Source organism: Antedon mediterranea, chromosome 7 (genome assembly GCF_964355755.1).
Source record: "Antedon mediterranea chromosome 7, ecAntMedi1.1, whole genome shotgun sequence".
In the NCBI taxonomy this organism is placed as follows: domain Eukaryota; kingdom Metazoa; phylum Echinodermata; class Crinoidea; order Comatulida; family Antedonidae; genus Antedon; species Antedon mediterranea.
Window position 1 is genome coordinate 21,986,510 of NC_092676.1, and position 26,442 is coordinate 22,012,951.

The 26,442-nt window shown below is 34.2% G+C and overlaps 3 protein-coding genes across 6 annotated transcripts; 1 reads left to right on the plus strand and 2 right to left on the minus strand.

Annotated features, from left to right (window-relative positions):
- Positions 1-565: 565 nt before the first annotated feature.
- On the minus strand, positions 566-10,205 carry LOC140055034 (uncharacterized). 3 transcript variants are annotated; one of them, XM_072100189.1, is made up of 6 exons: positions 10,047-10,205; positions 5,262-5,457; positions 4,707-4,775; positions 3,752-3,982; positions 3,221-3,283; positions 566-2,162 (listed from the first exon to the last, which is right to left on the minus strand). In XM_072100189.1, the coding sequence occupies exons 2-5, from the start codon at positions 5,421-5,423 to the stop codon at positions 3,221-3,223; spliced, it is 525 nt and encodes a 174-aa protein (XP_071956290.1). In that variant the 5' UTR covers positions 5,424-5,457; positions 10,047-10,205; the 3' UTR covers positions 566-2,162. The 3 variants fall into 3 exon arrangements, with proteins under 3 accessions (XP_071956290.1, XP_071956288.1, XP_071956289.1); XM_072100187.1 differs by lacking the exon at positions 10,047-10,205 and adding an exon at positions 7,497-7,692; XM_072100188.1 differs by lacking the exon at positions 10,047-10,205 and adding an exon at positions 5,592-5,913.
- A 3,963-nt stretch (positions 10,206-14,168) lies between these two features.
- LOC140054130 (DDB1- and CUL4-associated factor 7) lies at positions 14,169-23,506 on the minus strand. 2 transcript variants are annotated; one of them, XM_072099013.1, is made up of 8 exons: positions 23,239-23,506; positions 22,516-22,617; positions 21,991-22,092; positions 20,108-20,296; positions 19,763-19,972; positions 19,222-19,339; positions 18,727-18,906; positions 14,169-17,977 (listed from the first exon to the last, which is right to left on the minus strand). In XM_072099013.1, exons 1-7 carry the CDS (start codon positions 23,410-23,412, stop codon positions 18,734-18,736), a joined length of 1,068 nt encoding a protein of 355 aa, XP_071955114.1. In that variant the 5' UTR covers positions 23,413-23,506; the 3' UTR covers positions 14,169-17,977; positions 18,727-18,733. The 2 variants fall into 2 exon arrangements, with proteins under 2 accessions (XP_071955114.1, XP_071955113.1); XM_072099012.1 differs by having other exon boundaries at positions 14,169-18,906.
- Positions 23,507-23,772: 266 nt separating this feature from the next.
- On the plus strand, positions 23,773-25,780 carry LOC140054560 (large ribosomal subunit protein eL32-like). The gene is made up of 4 exons (XM_072099597.1): positions 23,773-23,797; positions 24,165-24,282; positions 24,628-24,780; positions 25,562-25,780. Exons 2-4 carry the CDS (start codon positions 24,190-24,192, stop codon positions 25,718-25,720), a joined length of 405 nt encoding a protein of 134 aa, XP_071955698.1. The 5' UTR covers positions 23,773-23,797; positions 24,165-24,189; the 3' UTR covers positions 25,721-25,780.
- The last annotated feature ends 662 nt before the right edge of the window (positions 25,781-26,442 follow it).

Consider the following 26,442-nt stretch of genomic DNA (forward strand, 5'->3'; position numbering starts at 1 on the left):
TGCAATCTAACAACAAGGCAGTACCCTATTGTTATAGTATGATAAGGCAATCTAACAACAGGATCAAAGGGTTTATCTGTGGCTGCGACATGATCAATTCCACGCTCCTTAACATACACCGCGCGCCGTGGAAAATATGATGTACACAGTACAGTACTGTTAGTATTTGTCGCATCTAGATATAAGAATCAAAATCTATTACAAGAGCCTATCTTGGCAAGGCGAGCTCAGTGTACTGTTGTTAGACTGCCTTGGTCATACTGAGGTAACTGGTATAGGCCTATACCCCGACGTGGAGCACGAAACCACAAAAACCGGGTACTAGACATATTTGATATTCTCATGATTTGGGGTTTATAACATCGTATAATGCCCATCTGCACGTAATGTTATTTGTCGATGAAAATTTATCAACAACAACAACAACAACAACAACAAAATGATAGATATTGTCAGCCAGAAACTGATAAATGTTAATCTTAACAGTAGTTCCGACTTGGAGAAACACATCAGTAATAAAAAAAACAATAAATTCAAACAAAATTATCTTTTATAAAAAACACACTATTTATTGAGTATCTGAAAACAAGTGAATAATGAATTCTGCGTACAAAAAAAAAATTACTGCCGTTGATATAACAAATTATTCTGGATGGTTACATGAAATGAAGTGTTTTAGCAAAAATGATATTAGAATGAGAAGGTCTCTTTAAATAGTGCAAGGTAAATCATAAATGGTAGGATTTAAATCCGATTCCGATGATTTTCTGCATGCAATACCCCAGGCATCAAAACCTGATGCAACATGATGTGTTGTGAATTGTTGGTTGGTTGATCTGATAATAATCTGATATACAATAATAAGGGGTATATTTACTAATTAAATTATACATATTGTATAATATCATGACTAAATTAAATACAATATTTTATAATGGTATGGTATGGTATATAGTAGCAGGCTATACAACTTCTCGCCATTGATTCAAGGTTTCGCATTGTTTTGTATACTGTGTTTTTTTATGAATATAAAATATAATATTGTTTTGATAATGCCTATACCTTATTTTAAACAATTTAAGATAATAATAATAATTAATACACTTGTTATACAGTACTTAAATTAAAAAAATACACATTTTAAATCGTCAACTAGTACTATGACTATTATTGTTGATATTCAATACATGAGTATTATAATTCAATTGAAAACGATTATAATGGTAAAGAAGGGTGTCTTTTTTCTCAACACGAAAAAATAAAATGGAATATTTAAAAAAACTTACATAATGTCGTTTTATCAATGCTCGATCTATTTTGTTGCTAATCTACATTATTTTTTTCGATAACGAATGACAAATAGTCGTATATTTATTGCCAGCTCAATTTCATAAAACCAGTCTAATAATATACACCTATAAAATATGACATACTATAATGTATTATCCCACGTAAATATTGCCCTGAAATTGTCTATCTAAAATCTTATTTTACAGTAACATCTTTAAATTACGCACGACACTGTTTGTTGTGAAAAGATTAGTAGGCCTATTGTATATCCTGTAATGATGTATGTGCCATGACAACTCAGTACAGTGGTCTACCATGACACGTTTTGTAATTATGGTACATATATGTTTCATGTATGTATCATTGACATGATCGCATCCCGGTGCCACGTACGATACATGTGACACAGTATCAAAGAATGTGCCTATAACACGGCATAAATAATTGATACAGTACTGGGTATGTGAAATGAGAATCGGGTGCCGTGCTAGCGATGAAGGGGAATGGGAGGTGTTTCCTGAGATGCACATGATATGTCAGGTACCAACTACTGTCTGAATTACTTCTTCGTCGTACACACTTTTGTACATAAAGTAAAGGTGACAGGCTACGTAAAGAACTGGCTAATGTGTTTAATAAATAATATTCAATCTAGCTAAAATACATTCAATTTTTGGGGCATTTTCCCATTTTGATTATAATATTATGATTTGAATCGAAATAAGATGGTATGGTACTTGAGGTGGAGTAGGGTGTGGGATGATTTAAGTAGGCCTATGCCGAGTTTGTGAACACATTTTATAAACTTAATTGTTGAGCTTGGTACTGAGCAGTCCTGAAAGAATCAATGTGCTTAAATTGTTGCCATGTACCTGTAAATATAATAAAATATAGATGTTATGTATAGATAACAAATTTACTTAATAGGTTGTGTTTGTTTATAAAGCTACAGAGTGCCAATATTATTATCACAATATTTGCATATTATTTGCATAAGCAAATAAAATATTCACTTTTCATTGCTAATTGGTCAACTTTCTATTTAGGTAGTTAGCCGTGAATACTAACTCTTATATTCTCTCAAAAGAAGTGTTTTGTGTGGTAAATATATAGAAAACAAGGCCAACAGCCATTAAGTCGCGTGCTACAATGCATAGTGATACCGGACCGACAGACAGACCGACAGACCGACAGACAGACCGACAGACCGACCGACAGACAGACAGACCGACAGACAGACAGACCGACCGACCGATATAGTGAACTATACTGACCGAAATTACTGAACATGTTTAAAAATGTTGAAATGTTTAAAAACATTTATATTTTTTTAATTTCACTTTTGACGTGCTCGTATAACGTAATTTCGAGTTGAAAAGTAAGTCAAGAAAACAGAAATCGGGCAAAAAGAGTGCGCAATAACATTTAACGCGCAGTGCGCGCGCAAAAATATGCGCACTCATGGCAATTTTGTAAACGCTTAAAATTTCCTGAAACGTACTCTTATTTCATCGAAAATAAATTTTGAAAATGTTAAGCGCGCGTACGCATGCGTTACATGCGCTACGCACGTAATTGTATTGCCATATGATGATTTATGCCCTGAAATTTAGGATTACCAAATTTTATTTAATTGTGATTCATGGTTGTGAAGATATGATTACAAACGTGATTTCGTTAAATCGTGCGTAGACCGCGTAATTTTTTATTGCGCACCGTGAAAACATAACCACATCGATTCCTGGCCATAAGGAATATACTGTGAAAAATTGACCTATCTAGATTAAACTGATATCAAGATAAGGTCAGAAGGCGATAAAACGCATAGTGATACCGGACCGACAGACCGACAGACCGACCGACCGACCGACATAGTGAACTATAGAGCCGCTTTCACGCGACTAAAAACAGTAAACAAATATCGTCATACCTAGTATTTGTATGGTCCTGGGTATCCTCCGTGTCCGTATCCAGGTTGTGGGTATCCATGTCCCTGTGAACAAACATAAATCGCACAATAAATAATAGTTAAGCTTACATTATTGCGTTTCATACATTACTTAATATTGTACAGCAATGATAAATGTACAGCCAAGTGATACTGTATCTAAAAGGAATTGGTCTTACTACATTCCAAATGTAATTAAATTTTACTTTGTTTAATATTAGTATGATGTGATTTTTGGGGTGTTTTATCTTAGCTGGGAAAAGATCGACAGCATAAGGGTGTGGGTTAGTTCTTTATTTACAAAAGCCATTGACACTCTACGCTATCATTTCAAAAATCGTGAAGGGAGATACGTACCTCCCAGGTAAAATCTTGTATAAAATAATGTAGGCCTACATATATTAGGCGAAAAGGATGCTCAATCGTACCGGGTAAATATGATAAATTACCGTCACGGTTGACTCGACCGTAAAGGTAAATTTCATTGTAAAAACTTGAAAGTAGGCTACTCACGCCAAATGGGTCGATGGCAACGCAGCATTCAGTAAAGAGTGAGATGATTATCAGAAGCAGCAGACTGACGAATATGAAGGTCAAGATGGTGTACATTTGGTCAATGTATTGCCAATCAGCGTTGTTTGCTGTATCCTCCAAGTAGTCGTAAACATCATAGGTTACCAGAGCAATAGAAGCGCCAATAAGAACGAGTAAGAACAGGTTGGCTACCATGGATATCCAAGCAACCTTTAGTGATAGAAACGATAACATAATTTAAATGATTACACGTATCTTGTGGATGGCAAATTAAAATATTGCATGATTAAAGCTATAAAAAAAAGTGTTTAGGTTCTTGCAAAAGCTATAAAAGTTACGAGGTAATCTTGAAAGTGCCGATGCGAGCTATGACAGTGCCGATGCGAGCTTTGACATGGCCGATGCGAGCTTTGACAGGGCCGATGCCAGCTTTGACAGGGCCGATGCCAGCTTTGACAGGGCCTGTGTGATCTGTGACGGTGCCGATGCGAGCTATGACGATACCGATTGTGAGCTATGACCGTAAGTATCGATTGCAAGCTATGACAGTATCGATTGCGAGCTATGACAGTACCGATTGCGAGCTATGAGAGCGCCGATGCAAACTATGACAGTGCCGATGCGAGCTACGACAGTGCCGATGCAAGCTACGACAGTGCCGATGCGAACTATGACAGTGCCGATGCAAGCTATTACAGTGCCGATGCAAGCTATGACAGTGCCAATGCGAGCTATGACAGTGCCGATGCGAGCTATGACAGTGCCGATGCGAACTATGACAGTGCCGATGCGAACTAAGACAGTGCCGATGCGAGCTATGACAGTGCCGATGCGAGTTATGACAGTGCCGATGCGAGCTATGACAGTGCCGATGCGAACTATGACAGTGCTGATGAGAGCTAAGGCACAAACAATGTTTAGTATGCATACTTACAGATCGTTGACTTCTCTTTGCTGACATTTGTACACCAGCAATAAGGTTACCAATACCGACACCGGCGACCTAAACCCAAAATAAACAAACATTGCTTAAGCATAATTACGATATTATTAACAACGATCTGATTTGTCACTCAGTTCGACTTTCTTCAATTTCAGAAAACAAGTGACTGAGCTACAGTTTCCAATAACACATCGCAAGCAAGGCTTTTCTTAATCGGTCAAAATCAAGAATTTACGTAGACCTACCCCTCTCTCTATCACGCCCCTGTTATTTAAGTTGTAGAACAATCAACTTCTGACTTGTTTATATATTATTACCATAGTGATAGTGATAATACTAACATTCTATCAACTGATATGATTATAAAAAGGGGGATTATAATTTTATGTCAACGATGAGAATCTATGTCATAATTGAAAAGGCCTATACAGTAAGTAGGCCTACAATAACTCAACAATTCTTTTCACAAAATACTTGGTGTACCCATAGAGATATTATCTCTATGGTGTACCGCAAACTTTATATCAACACAATAATATTTATTACCAATAACCCAGCAAATGCAATTAATGGTGAGACTCCGTGATCAGCCGTCGATTGACTCAAGTACCAAATCATTTCCAGGCCTATGATGACAATGAGCATTCCCGACACCACCATCGTACCACCTGTAAACAGGGTGAATGTTTGACGAAATGACATCTTCATCTTACTTCCTGAGTATGGTGGGGGTACAAAATTTCTGTTAAAAAAAACAATTTAGTTAAATTAAATAATCAAATCTACGATACAATGACAAAAGAAACAATGATCTTGGCATGACGTCCAGGCACATTTACAGATATTAATTATAAATGTGCAGATCTTTTCTCTTACCGTTCAAGTGGAAACATTTCAATGTGTTGATTCATCATTTTCTTTTAAATGTTCGGTGTGTCTATCTATTTTAAGTGCTGTGTTGTATGTGCAATCATTACAAAGTTGTGTGTTCTGTCAGAGCGTGAACTAGGCATACTTAGTGATTGTCTTTATACAATTGCACCTTTTGTAATTATAATTTATGGCATGCATCTAATGAATAGAAGAAAGCATTGAATACAATCGCAATTGAGAAACGTCTTCATTGCGTAAAGAATTTCATTGATAAATTAAGATACGAATTTGACGAGTCAGTTATCCATGTTAACTAGTCGGTTATCCATGTTAACAACTGTCGGTTTAAAAAAAAAACTAGATAGGTATACTAGGCATACGTAAAGTAAATAGGCTATGTGAAGTTGATGGATCTGTTGATATTTTTTTTGATTCGCTTGCTTGTTTCCGTCACAAGGTTTTGTCTAATTTCAGTAATATCTAAATGTTATCTTGTTATCTGTTGATTGGTGCTTGTAGGCGCGCCTATATGTTATATTTTATGACTTTCAACCCTGGTAATGGTGACGTTTGGTGGTCACTGTAGGGTGATGATGAGATAAAATAAAAATAAAATACGTAAGACCTAAAATGAACATGAAAAAATTAATCACGATCAAGACTAATTAAATACTGCATTAGGACCATTTTATAATAGGACGATAACAATCGAGGATAAAATAATAAGTGTCATTTTTTTCTTAATAAATCAAAACAGAAAGAAAGGTCATTCTAGAACAGTGGGATTGTTCATTATAATGGTTCAATGCAATGACGTCATGATCAATAAGAACAATACAATCGTATCGTCACGATATTGCTCTTGCTAATCATTACGTCATTCATTTGATTGGACTATGGCAGCATAAGATTATCTAATAGTAATTACAGCATTTTTAGATTTCTTTTGTTTTATGTATCTATTATAGTCTATATCTTTTCCACAAAATAAATTCATTCATTCCTTATTTCAGATATTTATAGAAAAAAACATATAATTTACATAAACTGTAGTGGAGCTGTAGCTTGGTGGTTAACGTGCTTGCCTGCCAATCCCAAGGTCCCGGGTTCAATCCTGACCTAGTGCAGGGTTGTAACTCATGACTCTTTCAACTCCACTCCCTAAGCCTCAAATGAGACTTAGTTTATAAGCACGATAAATTATTAAATAGTTTATCCATCCTGTAATTGGCGAGTTACTCGCTGTTGGATGAGTATGAATAAAAAAAAAACTTAAATAACTATATTCTGAAGCTTGAGTGAAACGATTTTTTAAAGTTGAATTAGTCGGTCTCTCGCAGTACTTATGAATAAACTTCAGAAAGCATTCGAAAACTACATACATATTTCACTAGCTGTCACCTCAGTATGACGAATTGAAGTTGTCTACATGGTCCGTGTGACTACACTATTCCGTCGTCCACCCATATTCACTGTTGACGTTGTTTACAGAATTGATTTTCGTTATTTAATATTTTCTTTTCATTGAATGTAGATAATTACGTGCTTAAATTGTCTCGTCAGACAATGGGTTTTGGTTAAAATTAACCGTTGTTTTGTCTTTTTATAAGTGAAATCGGTTTTTTTTCTACAAAACGGCAAAATAGCATATTAAAAGTCTTCTTCTGTTTTGAGGGAGGTGGGAGAGGGCAATACATCTTTAACAATTGGTAACATTCGAGTACTTGGTTAAAGTCGTCCCCATGCTTAACTAGCACTTATAGACTTAATTAGAAATAGAGAGACCATTAGAAAAGATAATTAAAAATAGACTAATTAGAATAGAGAAAAATAATAAGATGTATTTTCTATTACCTTGTGTAGCAAACTACAGTCTGTATCTAAATTTAAAAAAAAAACGTATTATACCTGTCGTGTATATAACGGTCCATACGATCTGCATATGCAGATTTCTTGAACGACCACTCCGACATAAAGGTTACAATACTATCAAGAATTACAGTATAAAGAAATCCCAATTAGATACAATTCACCAAGATATTAGGGACAGTTTTATGTATCCGACACGACTGTCATGTTTGCCTTTCCTTCAACAATGACAACTCGTATTCAGCAACCGCTTGTTGTTATATATTTCGCTTTTGGATGCACAATTATAATTTCTATAGAAAAGCATATCGATTTTACCGTATATGTGAAAGGGAAGATACTATAAAATATCGATGGCTTCGAAATAGAGTACTAAAGGGTCGGAGTTTACGTTTTGTTGTTATGCAATGAGGTGTAGGAGGCCTACAAACCAGAATATATATAGAGTAGGTCTATGAGTACGTACGATACGCACTAAATCGGTCTACAAATAGCTACTATACTTATACAACCAAAGAGTCGCGTATTAAATTAAAATGTGAAAACCCAACGGAACTAAAACTAAAGATACTGTTAAGTTAGCAGACTCTAATTCGATACTCTAAGTTATATCATAGAGATATTAATATCTCTTTGGTTATATCAGGAAGATGTAAAATACATCTCTCAGGGCAGTATATTATATAATAATAATAATAATAATAATAATAATAATAGTATATTAGGAAGGATCGGTGCGTGTGATCACACTGGGCGTAGAATACGAAAACGCCCACAATATTCAATTAGGAACTATTCAAAAGTATTCAATTTCAACCTTCAAAATTGGAATTATTTAATACTTTTGACAGCTCATTGTTTTTCTTGGTAGTTTTGGTTTTTAAACTTCAAGTATAGAAATTAAGTTTTACTTTATTTATACTAATCAAAATGTGATGTAATGTTTACGGTATACTCCAGGTAGTTTCTAGATAAAATGAAGTTTGTAGTAAATAAAGTTGAGAATGTCTTGATGTTTCGGTTGTTTTACAATAAGTATATAGAATGGAAAGTATTTTCCGTTATATCTTTATTTTGAAAAAATACACAAGCAACAACCACTGATCATACATCATAAACCTACATGATAAATAGGTAAACAACAAAATCAGACCATCATACACCAACACATCATTTACAAAACTTCGTTTAACGTGACGTAGTAAGCAAAAGCAACATAATGTAATGATAATAGTGATTTGTTCATTATTTTGTCTTTAATGTGTCTATCCTATTCCTTTTCTATTCAACCATTTTTATGTGGCAGGGCCTAGGCCGACTATCGGACCATGACAAGCCATGCTAGGGTACTATGACACCGCATTTAATTATACTTAATCCACTTTAACAAAAGCATAGTTCATTGTTGCTGTCTTTGGGATTTATCTCATGGTTCACCAATTTCAGATATTCTGAAGTTGGATTTGTCATAAATCCTCCATTGTTATTTTTTTTTTGGCATTTGTCGACCTAGTAGAAATAAACCAAATGTACCCGCGCGTTCAAAAGTAGATATGGTGCTATTTGTGTACGCGCACGTAAAACTTTGTTTCGCTTGATAAAACTTTGATTCTTGTTTTTTTTTTAGCTTTATTTTCTTGATTTTACATTGAACGCAAACACGCACACACAAAAAGATACCGGGATCAGATCAGAATCTCCATCATTTTGTAATGGAGCCTGGATGATTCAAATGATGATATACCATAATACATTCTATCATTTCATTTTTGCTAGCAGACATTCTCTGTAAAAAATTATCACTAAATAATTTAATTCGAATGTACTTTGAATGGGTTCGACTGGGTGATCTTAGAAGTACACAGTGTTAACTCGAAAAGGTTGGATGTTTCCTTCGGGTATTCGTTTCCTTCACATCAATTTCCATTGATTGGCAGCTTTCATCATCTTAGTGGAAGTAGACTACACTACAATTATTTGTATTTGTCATAAACAAACAATAACAAACAAGAGATCATCTTGCCGAAAACTAGTAAGAAATTATGATAACTGTTTTTAACTAACGCAAAGTAGCTTTGCGTCAGACATCTAACCAGTAGGCCTAACCCATTTATTACATTAAAAAAAATCCTGTATTACTATACTGGCTGATGGATTTAAAACAGTATTGTAAACGTAAAAGATATATATTAATATTAAACAAATCTAAAAGCAAAATACTGAAAAATGACAATGCTGTGGATACAGACTGGCTGGATCTCAATGGAGATACAAAAAAAAAGCGAAAGGATAAATCAAAACTATAAAGTAAAACAGCCAGAAAAGTTAGCAGAGCTTTCGGGCAACATAAATATAATATATTAATATTAAACAATATACATTTTAAAGCAAAACAACCATATTTGTCTAAAATAGTATGAACAGGGGAAGAAACGAACAAATACAGTATAGTCTGCAGTACGTTAGTTTAATTTTTAAAATGACAGCTGCCAATATCAATTTCACAAATACCAATTTATAAGACAAAAAAAAGCTTGATGGAATGCTAAAGCAGTGTGTAGTATGAAAAAGGTAAAACATCGTACTCACCAAATTAAAAAACTGTATATACTACCAAACGTTTAGTGTAATACCGCCTAATGGTACTTGTATTCACAAAATGGTTGAATGAGCTACCTCGCCCTAACCCTCAATCAGAAAGAATGTAAGTGTACGAAAGAAGAAAAGACCCAAAGTACCGTGAACCATTTAGCTACAGATCACACGATCAGGGGTGTTACAACTATGCAATTAAGTTGGCAGTTTTCATTGACAACGATCTTTTGTGACCTGTTTTGCTTTTTCCATACAATTACGTGGTTATTGCTCAACGATATTTACAAAGTCATTTTTAAGGAATGTTAATTTTACAAACCTTATAGAAGAAAATCCCAGATGTACAGTCTCATACAATGCATTGTCATAAAAAATACTATAACATAGCCAGGGGCCAATTCCTCTATTTATAAAATGTGAATAAAACATACACAAAAAAACCCCACTAGTATCTGTTGTGCTTGTAAGTAGACACCTGCAGAATATGCTAATTAGTCTTAGTTATAATAGACCCTAACGTCTTTCGTCTCCCTCACGTACCACCACCGACTTGTTATACGTATGTTGTGTGAATAAAGCTATATCGTGTTGAGTACTGTGTTCCTGCTGTATATAGTGTTAAAACATTTATAAAATAGCAGGTCGTTATTTTTCAAAGTACATATTTTTATAATAGTTACTTCCCCGTATTACACAGAGTTAAGTTCTGTTGATTTGGTGTCGCTTGATGCTTTGTTACACCTTCATAGGTTCACTGATCATTCAAAAAAGATTTTCTTGTATTTATTCAATCAACTTTCAAACAATTAATTCAGGCGTTTGGAATTCCGCCAATTCTATTTCATTGTAAATTGCAGAGAGTAGGAGTTTCAACATTAACTACGAGGCGCCGCGACACACTACTTCACAAGGTAACAGGTATAGTGTATCGAACGGCGCCCCGTGTCAAATAGTTTTTATCTCAGTGAACTTTATGTCTTCACAAAATGAATGTAAGAAAGAAAGTTGTGGGTATAGGCATGGCCTTTTTAATATGAAACAATGAAATTAAATTCTCTGCATAAATACATTATTAAGCGAAAACGCCACGAACCTTCAAAATCAGGGATGTCAATTCACCCTTCCTTAAGAACACCACTATCAAGGGTACATTTTCTCGAATTGAACGAGAGGAATTGTTTTAACACTCGGTCAACATCTATTATGGGACATGTCACGTCCATATTAAAGAAACATTTTGTTTAGGTTCCGACAAGTCTACTAAATAGGGGTTCTACTGATTGTTTTAATATCAGTTTTTGTTTCGTTTTATTTATGATTCTTCATTGACTCTCACGTCCGTACGTTACAGTATTGTCATATAACACATAGGAAACAAATAGCACAGAACGAGAACAAACTATTAATATTCAAATATAACCGGAATGTTAGGAATTGTCACTTTCTTTCAGTCAACAAACCATATCAAATAGGTTGAAAGACAACGCTGAGACAAAGTACATTGTGATCAACTGGGTGCGACAAGTTGTTATTGTTGTAATACTAATAAACACGGATGGATTACAATGCATTGATAGAATAATTAAACCTATGTGTCATAGGCTGATACACCCAGATACAATGCGTAGCTCGTTCTGTAACTGTCACAATAGAAACACGTCACACCTCTTTAAAGGGTAACTCCGAGTTTAACATTTCCAAAAAATGTTTTTTGACCCCACTTTTTTTTTCTTCAGCGTAAAGCAGCGAGCGTCATGAATTAAGCATTTTAAGTGGTATTACGGGCCATTTTTTGGTAATAATTAAATACAAGTACACAATCTTATCTTGTATAAAAAAGCCCCGGTCGCGATTTTTCTTTTCGTACATAACCCGGTACATAAGTTGGGGACCCCTTATGTGAAAGATACCCGAACTATTTCCTAAATATAACTAAACCTAACCCTGTAAATAATCTCTCTCACTATAAAGTAAAACAAGTTGCTCCTGGGATTCGAACACACATCGACATGTAAAGTCCTAATCCATTCGACAGAATGCGTTTGGATTAGTGATTTGTTCTTACGTCACATCTTATGAATATGACTAATGCATATTCATGTTTATTTTGTGACGTTTTATGAGGGGACTTATGTATGAAAAGAAATATCGCGCTCGACCAGTACAGTAGGCTACACCACATTTTTAAGGGAGGCTTGTTTCACGTAGCTGTATAAAGGTTTATATTTTACCTGGCTACCCTTTAATTTTCAGCCAATTGTCATTTGGATTTTTCAATTTTATATAAAACAAAATGTAGCATAAATATACAGTGTGTGTGTTAATCATGCAATATTTTGTATCTATAGATCCGAAGTACTGAACTTCTATAGATCCGATGTACTGAACGACTACTGCGAATGTACGTCAAATATTTATATTATTTCTTCACAGGGATGGATTGGATATTGCAACTCGGGCTGTACCAGTTCACACACTGCTGTAATAAAGATTAATTGGTACAAGTACACACATTTAGCTGGTAGAACGTACGTTTGCACATCATGTCAGAAACTTGCACAAAAAATTCAACAATATACTATTATATCAAAATGTCCTATCTATACCTACAAGACAGGAAACTCCATATATCTCGACGAGTCTTCGTATCGCTTCTATTTCAATACATCTCTTGATGTATCTATATCAATGCATCTAGCTAACTCGATGCGTCTATCTCGATGCGTCTATCTCGATGCGTGCTATGTGTCGATGCATCGATTTCAATGCATCTCGTGATGTACCTATATATCAATGCATATAGCTAACTCGATGCATCTACCATCTCGATGCGTCTATCTTCATTCGTGCTATGTGTCGATGCATCTATTTCAATGCATCTCTTGACGTATCTATACCAATGCATCTAGCTAACTGACTCGATGAATCTACCATCTCGATGCGTCTATCTTCATTCGTGCTATGTGTCGATGCATCTATTTCCATGCATCTCTTGACGTATCTATACCAATGCATCTAGCTAATTGACTCGATGCATCTACCATTTCGATGCGTCTATCTCCATGCGTAGACTATGTGTCAATGCACCCATTACCATGCGTATAGACTACGTGTCGATGCGTCTATCTCCATGCGTAGACTATGTGTCAATGCACCCATTACCATGCGTATAGACTACGTGTCGATGCGTCTATCTCGATGCATCTACCACCATCTCGATGCGTCTATCTCCATGCGCGATATGTGTCGATACATCTATTACCATGCGTAGACTACGTGTCGATGCGTCTATCTATCTCGATACATGTAATTTGACAAATCTATCTCAATACTTCTATCTTGCAAACTCGATATATAAAACTGATGCACCTTGCCCTGATGACGCGTCTATGTCGATGCGTCAGTGGCGTCTATGTCGACGCATCAGTAGACACGCGGCTTATCGATTACAGTCCATTTTTGTCATCATAAGATCTTTTAAAATATAAGTATTATTACCGACTTCATATTTTAATCTGCATATTTCAAGGCAAAGATGTTGTTATGTACAGTAGGCACTGTTTTTGCTGACAGTTCTGTATCTGCATAACAACACACCTACGTATGTCTAGTGTAAAATAAATATATGTATGATTAAATTGTATTGACGAATCAAAACTAAAATTATGTTCAATTTGTTTGAACAAAAATTTTTATTTCACTTGAACTTTAACCTGAATTTCACATCTTAATAATTGATCTGTATATTAAACCTGCCAGCAAATATGAATAAACTTGTAGTGACAGTGTTAGTTGTAATTGCATTTACATATAACGTTTTACACAGCAGTACAAGTCTAGGCTACGCCGGGAATCTATGGCACATTTAAAACCATATAATTAAGCGGGTACCTTTGGAATATAATATTCATAGATTATTTCTATATTTTGTACTGTATTATAAGAGTAATGCCGTATTGTAAATCAAATTAGCCGAGTATTTCTTATTTCATTTTTTTTTCTGTCTCTCTGTGAATAAACTATTTTACCATGTTTTTACACATTAATGATAAACTAAATTGTTGTATAAACTTGTAGTCAATGCTATAATAATAAAAAAGAAAAGCTATAAAAGTATATATGTCATAAATACGTTTATTGAAAACATGTCAATTTGAACACTGTTCTTATCAGCTTATTTCTACCAAGTTAAAAAGTAGTGGGTAAAAGTTACGAAGAAAATTAAAATCACACAATATCGATATGTGAAAAAAATCTCCGCCTATTTAAAGACCTCTTTAATTAAAATCTATAGTACCGCCAAATTAGGACGTCTAATAATTAAAATCTAAAGTTACAGTACCTCGAAGTTTAATAAACTTATTTGTATTCTAAACACCAAGGTAATACAATTACATAACCGTTCCTACTAAACACCACACGTCCCACAACGCTGCAATACGTCCCACAACGCTGCAACACGTCACACAACGCTGCAACACGTCACATAACGCTGCAACACGTCACACAACGATGCAACACGTCACATAACGCTGCAACACGCCACACAACGCTACCACATGTCACACTACGCTATGCATACGACACAGTACCATATACCCCTGGTTAGGGTACTAATGTGCGTTAGTACTCTAGAAGTAAACAAGGGTTAGGTTCAGTTATATTTAAGAGTAAGATTGATTATTTAGGGGTTGAGTAACGTGCATTTTTAGCGTATAGGATTAGGTGCGTATGGTACTACTGTATTATCATTGAGGAATAGTTCCTTAATGCTAGTATGTATAGCCTTGTTTGACGTGTGGTGTTCAGTAGGGTCCGGTAAACACATGGATGGGACCTACTGGTAAACACATAGTACAAGTATTTGATGAACGCATGCACTTCACATTAAATAAATAACCCTACCAATAATATTTACAAACCAGCCAATTGTTTAATGAATGGAATTGATTTCTAAATTCGTAAACTAACCTACCATACACATTATTTTAAACAAATTATAACCAAATACATTTCACAGAAGTGTATAACTACAATATTTACACAAATTTAATTAAGTATCTTTTTTTACGTAGAAGTATGAATTTAAAGCATGGTTTCGAACAGGTTATCTGTAAAACATACTCTACTGTAGAATTTCTACATATGTATTAATCCTATGAAGAAATAAGAAAATCCACAATATAAATATTTAAAAAAAAAAAAAAAAACTTCTGAAAAATAACCATAATTTTCATTCATTATCTTACATAAAGTTTACTATCCTGACGATGCACCTCTTAATGTAGTCCTTATTTTTAGGAAAGCTCCATGATATAATGTCACATGTTTATCATATGTTATAACTGTATCACAAAGTTACACTGTATACAGGAATTTGCCTCTGATACTTATTACATTTATCTAGATGCACTAGCTAGACGATTATCCTGTAAAGGTATCGAAACATTAAATTATTGTGTTCCTAAGTTATTACATGTAGTTATTTTGTTTTATTTATGTGATGAGTTTGATATAAAGCGGCAATACAAATCTTTGTGTATCCGAGCCAACTCCTTGGTTAGAAAATTTAGTATGTGTTCTATCAATGTGAAATGTGTTTTATTTAGAACATATTGTTTAAATATGTATTGTGCAACATTATGGTGTAACTATAATCAAGGTACCTTGCGATCTCTCCAGGTATGCTACAATAATGGTTTAAGAATGTTATTGCAAAGGCCTCGACATTGCAGTGCCAGCCTCATGTTTACGGAATGTAGAATTCCCTCTTTTTATGAATTGTTAAGAATATCAATATATGGCCTGATGTGTAGACTTAATGCAAGCAAAAATATTTTAATCTCAACGATTATAAGCAACGTCTTAGTTAAGTCGAAGATGCTCTCCAGATGGAATGCCATCCTGAGATGAGTAGTAGTAATTTTGTTTATTCTATTTATTTCAATTATATGTAATTTACTTTCTATGGACCAGAGTTTCCGAAATAAAAGATTGAATGAATGAATGAATGAATTTTATCCTATGTCTTATATTATAGTATAGTAATACAGTATATACTTATATGTTAGGGTTAACTTATAGGGAAAACAGCATATCATCTATTATAATATGATCTTTATCCTTATCCATTCATATAATACCCTATTAAACTGACAGTTTGTAGGGTCCCAAAGGTGTCCCTTGATAGGATTAAAAAAACAGTGGAACATTCTTAATATTTAGGAAAACCAATATTAATAAAAAACACAATATAATTTATAATTTGAACCTGAATTTGAGTAATAATATTTACTGTAGAAGCATGGAGTACCACTGTGGACAAGGTGTTCCCCGTCACTGTATGTATTGTGTCTTATTCAAATTTGTAAAGAGCACTACTAGTACAACTACTAAAATGGTTACTATTCCTGAATATGTTAACATACAGTACAGTATTATGTTTTAATTAATATTATCAACACACAAATAAGCTAAATCTATGCTAATAATAACCTTAAACGTACAGGTACCAACATGCATTAAACCAGTCATTATCAATATATTCTGCTTGCATATTAATGCTAAACAGTGAATAATAAGAATAATTGAACATCATGGAGATCAAATTTCCATATATTAAATTAAAATATGTAAAATGCTGGTGGTAGAATTGTTTTAAAACACACAAATTAAATAATTATACTATAGCACAACAAAAATTGCAATATCTACAAAAATAAGTAAATTATTAAAAATTAAACTACGTTTGACAGTTAAATGAGAATTTTTAAATGAAAAAATGTACAAACATTTGAACAAAAATAAACGGTTATTTACATAAATTTGGCTAAAAAAAATAATTTTCAGTAATTTTTAAAAAACATGTCAGCTGGTTATACCAAAAATGAGCATTTTTATTTATCGCACATTTTAAATGTTTTTATTATTAATTATTTAATTCAATATCAGTTACTGTAAAACTACTATTACATAGGGGCAATGTATCCCCTTAATAGGTATGTCATCCACTTAATAGTGGTTGATCGTAAAGATATATTTTCCACCTGAAAAAATCACCTAAAACTTTTTCACTTTGACCAAAAATTTGATTTTTACATCTTTATTATTGTTTTTTTTTTAAATGTTTTGGGGAACATCTTTACAACATACAGCTCATATTTCTGCTCATTTTGTTTAAAAGGAAAGTGTCCCTTGAATAATGTTCTATTCTACTATATTTGCATTATGGAATGATCTATACACAACAAATATGAAGCAAATATTTACATTCACATTTAACAAACATATAATTAGCATAATGACCACAAATTACAGTTGTTTTTTTTTTCATTCATTTCAAGTTACAACAGCAGTGTTTTTGCATAAATCATGGTTGAACGTGGGAAAATCGCTAACAATTTAGGTTGGTAAATTTGGGTCATATGCTGTCAATATTCCAAAAATTACTTCTCCATAAATAACCCTGATAACATGGTTTTCCCTAATAAAAAAGTAGCAATTGAAGTGATTATAATTTAGTGCAACTCTTTGTACGGGTTTTACTGCAAATGCTAGTTTTGTCAGATATGAACAGTACACTATGAATGGCTCCTGAAAAACAATTAAGGAAACCCATAACATGTGTAACAACCTTACCAGCAATTTTAACAATTATTTACATCGATTAATTCACATTCAATTCTTTTGTAATTTATTTCTTAATTATACTTTTAAACAGTGATAATAAATGTAATACCAAATAATAAACATTTGACAACATTAATGTATAATAAACTACAAAAAAACATTTACATTTATGATATCGGTATTCTTCCAGAAAAAAACCAATAGTAATCTTCGGCCATTCAGGACTAAAAACTCTATTATGGCAGTTGACATAGGTGTAACTGATCTTTAACTGGAGTGGTCTTGCTGTAAAGTAACTGTAGAAAGTCACGGTATTGTTAACTAATGAATTTAATAAGAAATACACAATTTGTTACAAGCACCTAGTCTCTATCCTAATATTTTTTAATGTATTTTAGTTACACAATAAATCTACTACAGAGACCTCAACTTGAAAAGTGAAATATCGGGAGAATTTCTGAAAGCATGGACAAACAAGAGAGAGCACTTTGAAAATTGAATACATTAAATTATAAATGGCGCTAAAACAGTATCAGACATTAGCATCTACAGTAAATAATGGATATCCTAGGCATGGTAAAGGTGGAAATGTGTTTGCGAAACCGGGACCTATTATGGTATATAGAACTTTCAGATAAGACTAGAACTATCTTTAGATATTTTGAATCATTACTTGTGACTATATGCAGTGTTTGAAAAAGCAGCAGGTACCACAAAAAAAAATTTATCATTACTAAAAATGACAGTGCAGTTCAATATACAATTATGATAGGTCCCTCGTATTAAAACTACATTTATACATTCCAAGTGTAGTTTACCAAAAACAATCTTATAGACCAGTAACAGACTGCTATCTGACTTTACTTCACAGTATTTACCCCCACCCCTCTTACACCCCACCCAGCTTCTTCGTCCCCATAAAAAATGTTTAAAACCAACAATTTCCACTGTACAGATCCAACGTAACATTGTAAAAAAGGTGTTTAATTATCCCAAGTGATTTTGTACAATCGTTACTTGCGATTAGATCGCTGTAATAACCAACCTGACTTTCAAACTCTTAGGATTTCCAAACAGCTGTTGTAACAGATTGCAATCCAGTCTGGTTGTGTCGCCGCCCACTGAATCTGGTTGATTTCTCCCTCTGCTGTATAGGCTAGTATTGGATCCTCAATGGCTCGTGGCATTTGCTGGATGTCCCAGATAAGAGCTTGGTGGTCGTCGGCTGAAGAAATAAGCATTTAAAATAATTTAGATCAATATTTTTTAATTGATAAATTCAACCAAAAAAATACAGTCTTTTCAGGTACATAATTGCTTTCCCGGTCAAAGTGAATAACTATTAATGTAACATTAAAATGAAATATTTTTTTATTTCAGGGGGACAATACATCTTTAAAGATCTGTGATTTGCATAGCACAGATCTTTCAATATGCATCCTCATGCATGTGCGCAAAAATAAAACCAATTGAATTGAAATTTCCTTATCTTGTCCTTCGAAAGGGATAAAACAATTTACTGAAAAAAATACAAATTTACCTGCTGTACATATGTGGCATGATGAGTGTGGTGCCCACGTAATCCCATTGATACACGCTCTGTGATTGCTAAGTCGTGCAACTGGTGTGCAAGGAACTCGTACATCCAAGATTATCACCTATTCACAAAGAAAAAAAGATATTTTTATATTTTCATACTTATCCTCAATTTATATTGAAATTTAGATACCTAGGGACCATAAACAACAGGGGTTGAGAAGGACAAGTGCACTGGGGTAACTCCTCAGTCTTTCGAAAATGCACGGTGCTTTCTAAAGGAAAAATAAGCAAGATGTGTATACTAACCCTAACCTCCAGTTTTTAATTCTTCCGAAAACACTTTTACCGCCAGAACCCTGTCTGACAAGATTCTTGAAACCGGTCTTGATTTCATGGATACAGTTCGCAGCTTCTTGTAAGTATTGGCAAATGTTTTTGTAAATACATATAACACATTTCCATGCACTGAATGCAAAGCAATAAGGACCAAAATACATATGTCAATGGGCTTTTATGAAAAATAGTGGATCAAATAATCATACCTCACAGGAGTCCATTGCCATTGTTGCCAGGTAGTTGGGATCTTGTTTGTTCCAACACAGTCGCAGTAACGGATGATGATTTGGGTCTTCATATATAATAGTAGAATGCTCTAAGTGTCGAAGGTCAAACATTCTTACTGAACCATCTGCACCAACCGAGGCAAACATGTCTCGTCCTCCACCTGCTCGGCTAAAAGCTATATCATACACCTAAGATAAAAAAAATAACACATCATTACATACATACAGTATGGAGAGGAGGAGGTACAGTAATGTAGGTTTACCAAGGAAAGCTAGGCACACCATAAACTTACTCATAATGAAACCATGCATACAATATTTTACCTCTTTATCATGGGCTATAAGTTGTGTTTTCACATGTCCGGATACCATGTTGACCCTTCCCAGCACCTGTCCAGTCTCCAGACCCCAAATAGTACATGTTGTATCAATACTGGATGTCCCTAAAAGGTTAGGGTCTACCTCGTTCCAATCAAAGGACGTCAGAGGTGCACAGAAATCGGAGTTTTTATTCTAGATAAAATTAATAAGAACAAAATGAGAATATTATAAAAGAAAAAGTTTTACGATTTAAATCTACTGTAAGATAAAAAAATTGTCCATCATGTCTATTATTACTTTTAGACAACCTCAGTTGCAGTTTGAAAATGACAAACTTGTTGTTTAGTAGACAGAAGATGACACAATGCTGTACTGTGTAGGCACTACATTTAACAGTACTGTAGTTCACTTATAGAAGACACCTTCTCGTGAAACTAACAAGTTAAAATATGCTTATAAAACATAGGAGCTAATCAGGAGACACCCCTATTAAAAGACCATATTGGTTGAAATAAATAAAAGAAAGGTGTCCCATTAATAGAGGTTCTGCTGGATAGTGAAAGCACTGTAATTATTTAGTGGAATCCCTATTAAGGGGACACAATCAGGGCCCAACATAGTGTCTGTTAAAGAATTGAATATTTAACGGTGTCCCCTTAATACAGTAGGTTCTAATGGATAGTGAAAACACTGTAATTATTTAGTGGAATCCCTATTAAGAGGATACAATCAGAGCCCAACATAGTGTCTGTTAAAGAATTGAAATAAATAAATGGTGTCCTCTTAATACAGTAGGTTATACTGGATAGTGAAAGCAGTATATTAATCAGTTACAGTGGAATCCCTAGTATTACAGGGACACAATAATGTCCCCTTAATAGTTGTGTCCCAAATGAGGGGTTCTACTCATAGTAAACAATACACTTAACGCACCATATGTTAGTGAGCTAAAATGTAAACATTGCAGATTTGAAAATGGCATATCTAAATACGTCTAAAGCCGTAAAGCACACAAGCTGATGATGATAGGATTTAGTCCTAATTGCATCCATTAAATGTCACTTAGGATAAATTGTCTTTTTACCAAGAGTCTAGTGTTTAACGAGCTGTACAAGTCAAAAGCGAAGACGATGTGAATTAGCATTTCTGATCATGCTATATAATTATAGTTTAAGATATTCATAGAAGAATTCATATTATTTGCAAATAAACCACTGTTAATGTAACTTTAAAGAGAATACTTTGAATCTTTTGATCTTTCAGTACGATAACATTTAAATGGCAAACTATTATACATTCCAGGGAGCGAACAGACACAGAATGTCATTCTTGTTGTTGCTATCAGACTACATAATAATGAGTTCCTAAAGCTCTGTCTACACCACTATCAAACTAGTTTGATGTGCCCAAATATGGTAGTGATATGCTCAAATATGCCGAAATATGGTTGTGATTGACATCATCATGTCCATATGGGCACATCACATTTTTTTGTCACATAAAGTTTGCTAGTGTAGGCAGGGTTTTCTAGTGTAGGCAGAGAGTTAGATAAGGAATTGGACTAGTGTACTTGTTGTGTTCTATATTGAACATAATTAGAAGTATTTTTAAGGAAATCAAAATCATTAATTTTAAATTCCTGTTATGACAATGAATTATAATTTGGGAAACTCTTAATTAAGCGGATTATGAATTTTCAAGGTTTACTTGGATGTTAGAATATCATAAAGTCTAATGAAAAATTATCAAACACGGCTTTTTTATGAAATAAATAACAGCCGATGTGCACTGTATTCAGATCAGGTGTAGTATTGTGTAGGAGAAAACAAAAACTGTAGTTAAAATTAACTAATATGTCTTTGTGTGAACAGGACTTAAGTACTTACATTATTCAGCAAACATTCTAATCTTGTTTCCGAATCTGAATGCACCCTCCAAACCCTTAAGTAATCGCCACTTGTTGCCACAAGATCAGGGAAAACACCTTTCTGTATAAAAACAAACAAATAAGAAAACGCATAAGTCACTAACTCAGTTCATTCTCACCAATTTTCATGACAAAGCATACTTTGTAAATATTTTGTAATTTGTTTTTCTGTCAAATTTGTTGCATTTATTTACTGTATACTTGTTGTACATCTCATTGAGACTGTGCCTCTGATGATAATAAGAAAGATACAATAAACTTCCGTTGACCCAATTAAAAAATTGGAAAAAAATGTGTTTCATTTTAAGGTTGCCATGGATTGCCAGGGGTGTTTAAAAAAAAATATATTTTTATTAAGTTTCTATGACACAATACAGGTCATCGCAGATTTGATATTGAATTGCTGTACACCATGTATGTGCTAAATGTATCTTGTTAAATAATAGACCATTACAGATTTTGTTTATTAATAAATACTACTAACACTATCTGGAATCCACATGATTTTGGTTGTAGGGTAAGGATGGTCAAATGTACTTTTGCTCTGAAATTCCGACGTTTCTTCATTTAATGCAACAATTTGAACCTGAAAGCAAAAGAATATCGTAAAATTATAGTCAAAAGGCAATTTTTAAGGTCACGTGAGGACTAATCATAATGCGTAAACCACACTGCTGCTGCATAAAAATAAAATAAATGCACACATTACATATGCAAACATTGATTATACCTGTAACCTAGGTAGTAGAAATTTTTTGTACCACTCACCACTGAATTGATGATTATCTGGACAATTTTGTTACGCACCTTGGTGGCTAGGGCTAATTTTGTTTTTAAATAATACTGCTGAATATTAAAATATGTAGGCTAGGCCTATAGTCTAGTACTAATACTAATCAGAAGTTCCAATTATGTTAAAGAGGCCCCTTGGCCCAAAAAGGGCCTAAACTAGGCCTAGCCTAATTTCTAAAATTAAATAATTTGTAGGCCTAATTTCTAAATATTTATTTTATATATAAGTTAACCATCATTTCATTTAAAAATTACATTAGGCCCTCCTAGCTAGTAGGCCTACTAGGCCTATATGCTAGCCTACTAGCCAAATTAGGTAAATAACTATATATAGGCCTAGGCCTAGTAGATACTACAATTTAGCTAGGCTACCCCAAGGAAATGCATACACAGACAGCAATATGGTCAGGCCTACCTTGTTGTTGTATTCTTCGACGAAGCTGCCGACTGCAAGCCTGAACCTTTTGTCCGGACGGACACTCCAGTTCATGCTGTAAACAGTCCATGGTGCTTCGTACTTGTAAATTTCTTTACGTTTTCCTGATATACCCCCCAGTTTCCCCCCACAGCCTAATGAGGCCGACAACATCTTATAAAAGTGGTAAAATAGCTGCAAAGATAGTTGTTTTGATTTTTTATCAGGCAACTTTAGAAATCGACATACGGCGGCGAAGATGGCGATGTTTTTCTCTGTACAATGTAAATAATTGCCAGGACATCAATATTTTTTAAGTGAAATAATATATTTATATTTTTTTCAACTAAGCTATCTTCATTCTTAATGAAAAGAAAACAGCAATCAAGTTATCTGAGTATATATTGTACATTTATTTTTTAAGGATTCATGTCTTTCATGTTTGGTTTTTTTCGTGATATTCAAGAAAATCGAACTATCTACGTCGACGAGTTATCAATTTTTTTATAAACAGCGCCCTCTAAATCCGGCCTTTTCAATTCCATCTTGATTTTGGAAAGTGAGTGAAATATTGAAGTGAATTTATTTCTGTTATTATCCTTTATATATCGCTTGCATCTTCATCTGAAATGTGAATTTATACTTTAAAATAATTAAATATAATCACAAAGTACTTTTATTTTTTTTAATATTTGTCTGATTTTGGGATATAAACGTCATTGTATAGTCCCTATACGCCTCACGGTCCACGGAGCGGAGTGTTGTGTTTATTCGTGGTCTGAATGGAATATCCGTCCAGCCTAGCCTAGTCTAGCCGTAGGCGTACACGGATACACAAATGTGTAGGCTAGCCTGCATAAAGAGAGAGGACCTTAATAAAGTTAATCTAGGCCTAGCCTATAACTTACTGATTTTTATTTTTTCAGTATACCAACTACCAAAACAAACAAGATGGCTATTCGACCACTTGTGAAACAAAAAATTGTCAAAAAGAAGACCAAGCGGTTTATCCGTCATCAATGTGATAGATATGTAAAGGTTAAGGTAGGTTTATGCTTGGTTAAATTTGTTTGTTTGCATACACAATTACCAATCTGTATGCCGATATCTGTAATACATTAATATATACAGTAGAACCCGGCAATCATTGGGACACCCCTACACTACCCTTTGAAACTAAACAATTGAGTGGCAATATATTTTTCTGTGACCAATCCCTAATCAGATGACTATTTAGCCTATTTATTATTAAGGGGACACTATGTTGGGTCCTAAAAGTGTCTTTTACTGTATTCAAAAGCTTGTGAAAAACGATAAAATCTATAAACAATACCAAAAATAAAATTACACAGCACATTATTTAAAATAAATCTTTTCCTTATCTTGTAGCCAAGTTGGAGAAAGCCAAAAGGTATTGACAATAGGGTACGTAGACGTTTCAAGGGTCAGATGCGTATGCCTAAGATCGGTTATGGAAGCAACAAAAAAACAAGACACATGATGCCAGACGGTTTCAAGAAGTTCCTTGTACACAACATTAAGGTAAGGCTGTAAAAATGATTATTTCTCCTCCATAACTGTGTCATTAAATTAATGTCGGAAAACAAACGAATCAGAATTACCTAATACTGTATTTTAAAAAAGACAAAATTAAACACCATTTTAATTTCTGTTTAAGGGAAAACATAAAAATACTTCATGTTTGCCACCCTTTCTAAGCATCCTGCCACCCTTTCTAAGCATCCTGCTACCCTTTCTAAGCATCCTGCCACCCTTTCTAAGCAGCCTGCCACCCTTTCTAAGCAGCCTGCCACCCTTTCTAAGCAGCCTGCCACCCTTTCTAAGTATCCTGCCACCCTTTCTAAGCAGCCTGCCACCCTTTCTAAGCAGCTTGCCACCCTTTCTAAGCGGCTTGCCACCATTTCTAAGCGGCTTGCCACCCTTTCTAAGCGGCTTGCCACCCTTTCTAAGCGGCTTGCCACCCTTTCTAAGCGGCTTGCCACCCTTTCTAAGCGGCTTGCCACCCTTTCCAAGCAGCTTGCCACCCTTTCCAAGCAGCTTGCCACCCTTTCCAAGCAGCTTGCCACCCTTTCTAAGCAGCTTGCCACCCTTTCTAAGGAGCTTGCCACCCTTTCTAAGCAGCCTGCCACCCTTTCTAAGCAGCCTGCCACCCTTTCTAAAGCTGTTTCACCTCCTTTATACGGTTTGCTTCCATCTAAAATTTCTTTGCTAGTTATTTGCTGCCCTCTTAGGTTATTAGCTGCCCATTTCCAAGTTCTTTGATGGAATTGTGTACATATTTAAATTATATTTTGTTATTTAGGAGTTGGAAGTACTAATGATGTCAAACAAGACCTACGCCGCTGAAGTTGCTCATAATGTGTCAGCTCGCAAGAGAAAACTCATTGTGGAACGTGCACAGCAATTAGCCATCAAAGTAACGAATGCTCATGCAAGGCTGAGGAGCGAAGAAAACGAGTAGACCTCTATTATGTTTATTAATTTCAGATGAAAAATAAAAACAATGTAAAAAGACTAAAAATTACTGTTTTGATTTTCATTGTCGTCGATTTTATTTTATAGAGAAAAATTTAAAAAATGTTAAAGAAGATGCAATGTATTTGTGCAGGCAGTGTGTGTGTGTATTATCCTCTGGCTGTGTTATAGCTTCGTAGCCGGCAGCAATATAAAATGTTCTGATATGGAATTACATAAATTTGAACCTTTGATATTGTTGATGAAAGTTGTAAGGAGATGGTAATTACTATTAACAAGTTTTGATAGATAATTGCCTGTTGTTATTACAGTATTATGTTATGAATTTTTAAAGTAGAGGTATAATTATTATTATTAATGATGAACGTCCTGCATAAAATAACAGCATAATAGAGCATGCGTTTGTGTACAAAGGGAGATGTCAGTTTAGTTGTGTTGACAGAACCAAAGAATATCCTTGACAGAACTTATAATAGTGGTAAAAGAAAGGAAATTCACTAAAATAACAGAAGAAGAGTCAAATTTACTTGGGAAAAATATATTTTCACTATCACTAATTATCTCAAAAGTCTTGTATTGGTGAAAGAAATTCACGTTGTTATTTACACTGTAAGAGATAGAGTTGTATTCATTTATGCATTTAAAAATTCAAGTAGTACCCCCTCTATGATTGGTAGTTGAGATATTAAAAACGAACAAACATTTCAT

Excerpts from the sequence above, each read along its gene's own strand:
- LOC140055034 (XM_072100187.1), bottom strand. The coding sequence starts at position 7,561 with ATGTCGGAGTGGTCGTTCAAGAAATCTGCATATGCAGATCGTATGGAC. Across the intron at positions 3,983-4,706 it reads CAAAGAGAAGTCAACGATCT|GTTGCTTGGATATCCATGGT; the intron begins GTAAGTATGCAT and ends CTATCACTAAAG. Across the intron at positions 3,284-3,751 it reads TTGCCATCGACCCATTTGGC|GGACATGGATACCCACAACC; the intron begins GTGAGTAGCCTA and ends GTTTGTTCACAG.
- LOC140054130 (XM_072099013.1), bottom strand. The coding sequence starts at position 23,412 with ATGTTGTCGGCCTCATTAGGCTGTGGGGGGAAACTGGGGGGTATATCA. Across the intron at positions 22,093-22,515 it reads TCATGTGGATTCCAGATAGT|AAAGGTGTTTTCCCTGATCT; the intron begins GTTAGTAGTATT and ends GTTTTTATACAG. Across the intron at positions 20,297-21,990 it reads TAGAATGTTTGCTGAATAAT|AATAAAAACTCCGATTTCTG; the intron begins GTAAGTACTTAA and ends AATTTTATCTAG.
- LOC140054560 (XM_072099597.1), top strand. The coding sequence starts at position 24,190 with ATGGCTATTCGACCACTTGTGAAACAAAAAATTGTCAAAAAGAAGACC. Across the intron at positions 24,283-24,627 it reads ATAGATATGTAAAGGTTAAG|CCAAGTTGGAGAAAGCCAAA; the intron begins GTAGGTTTATGC and ends CTTATCTTGTAG. Across the intron at positions 24,781-25,561 it reads TCCTTGTACACAACATTAAG|GAGTTGGAAGTACTAATGAT; the intron begins GTAAGGCTGTAA and ends TTTGTTATTTAG.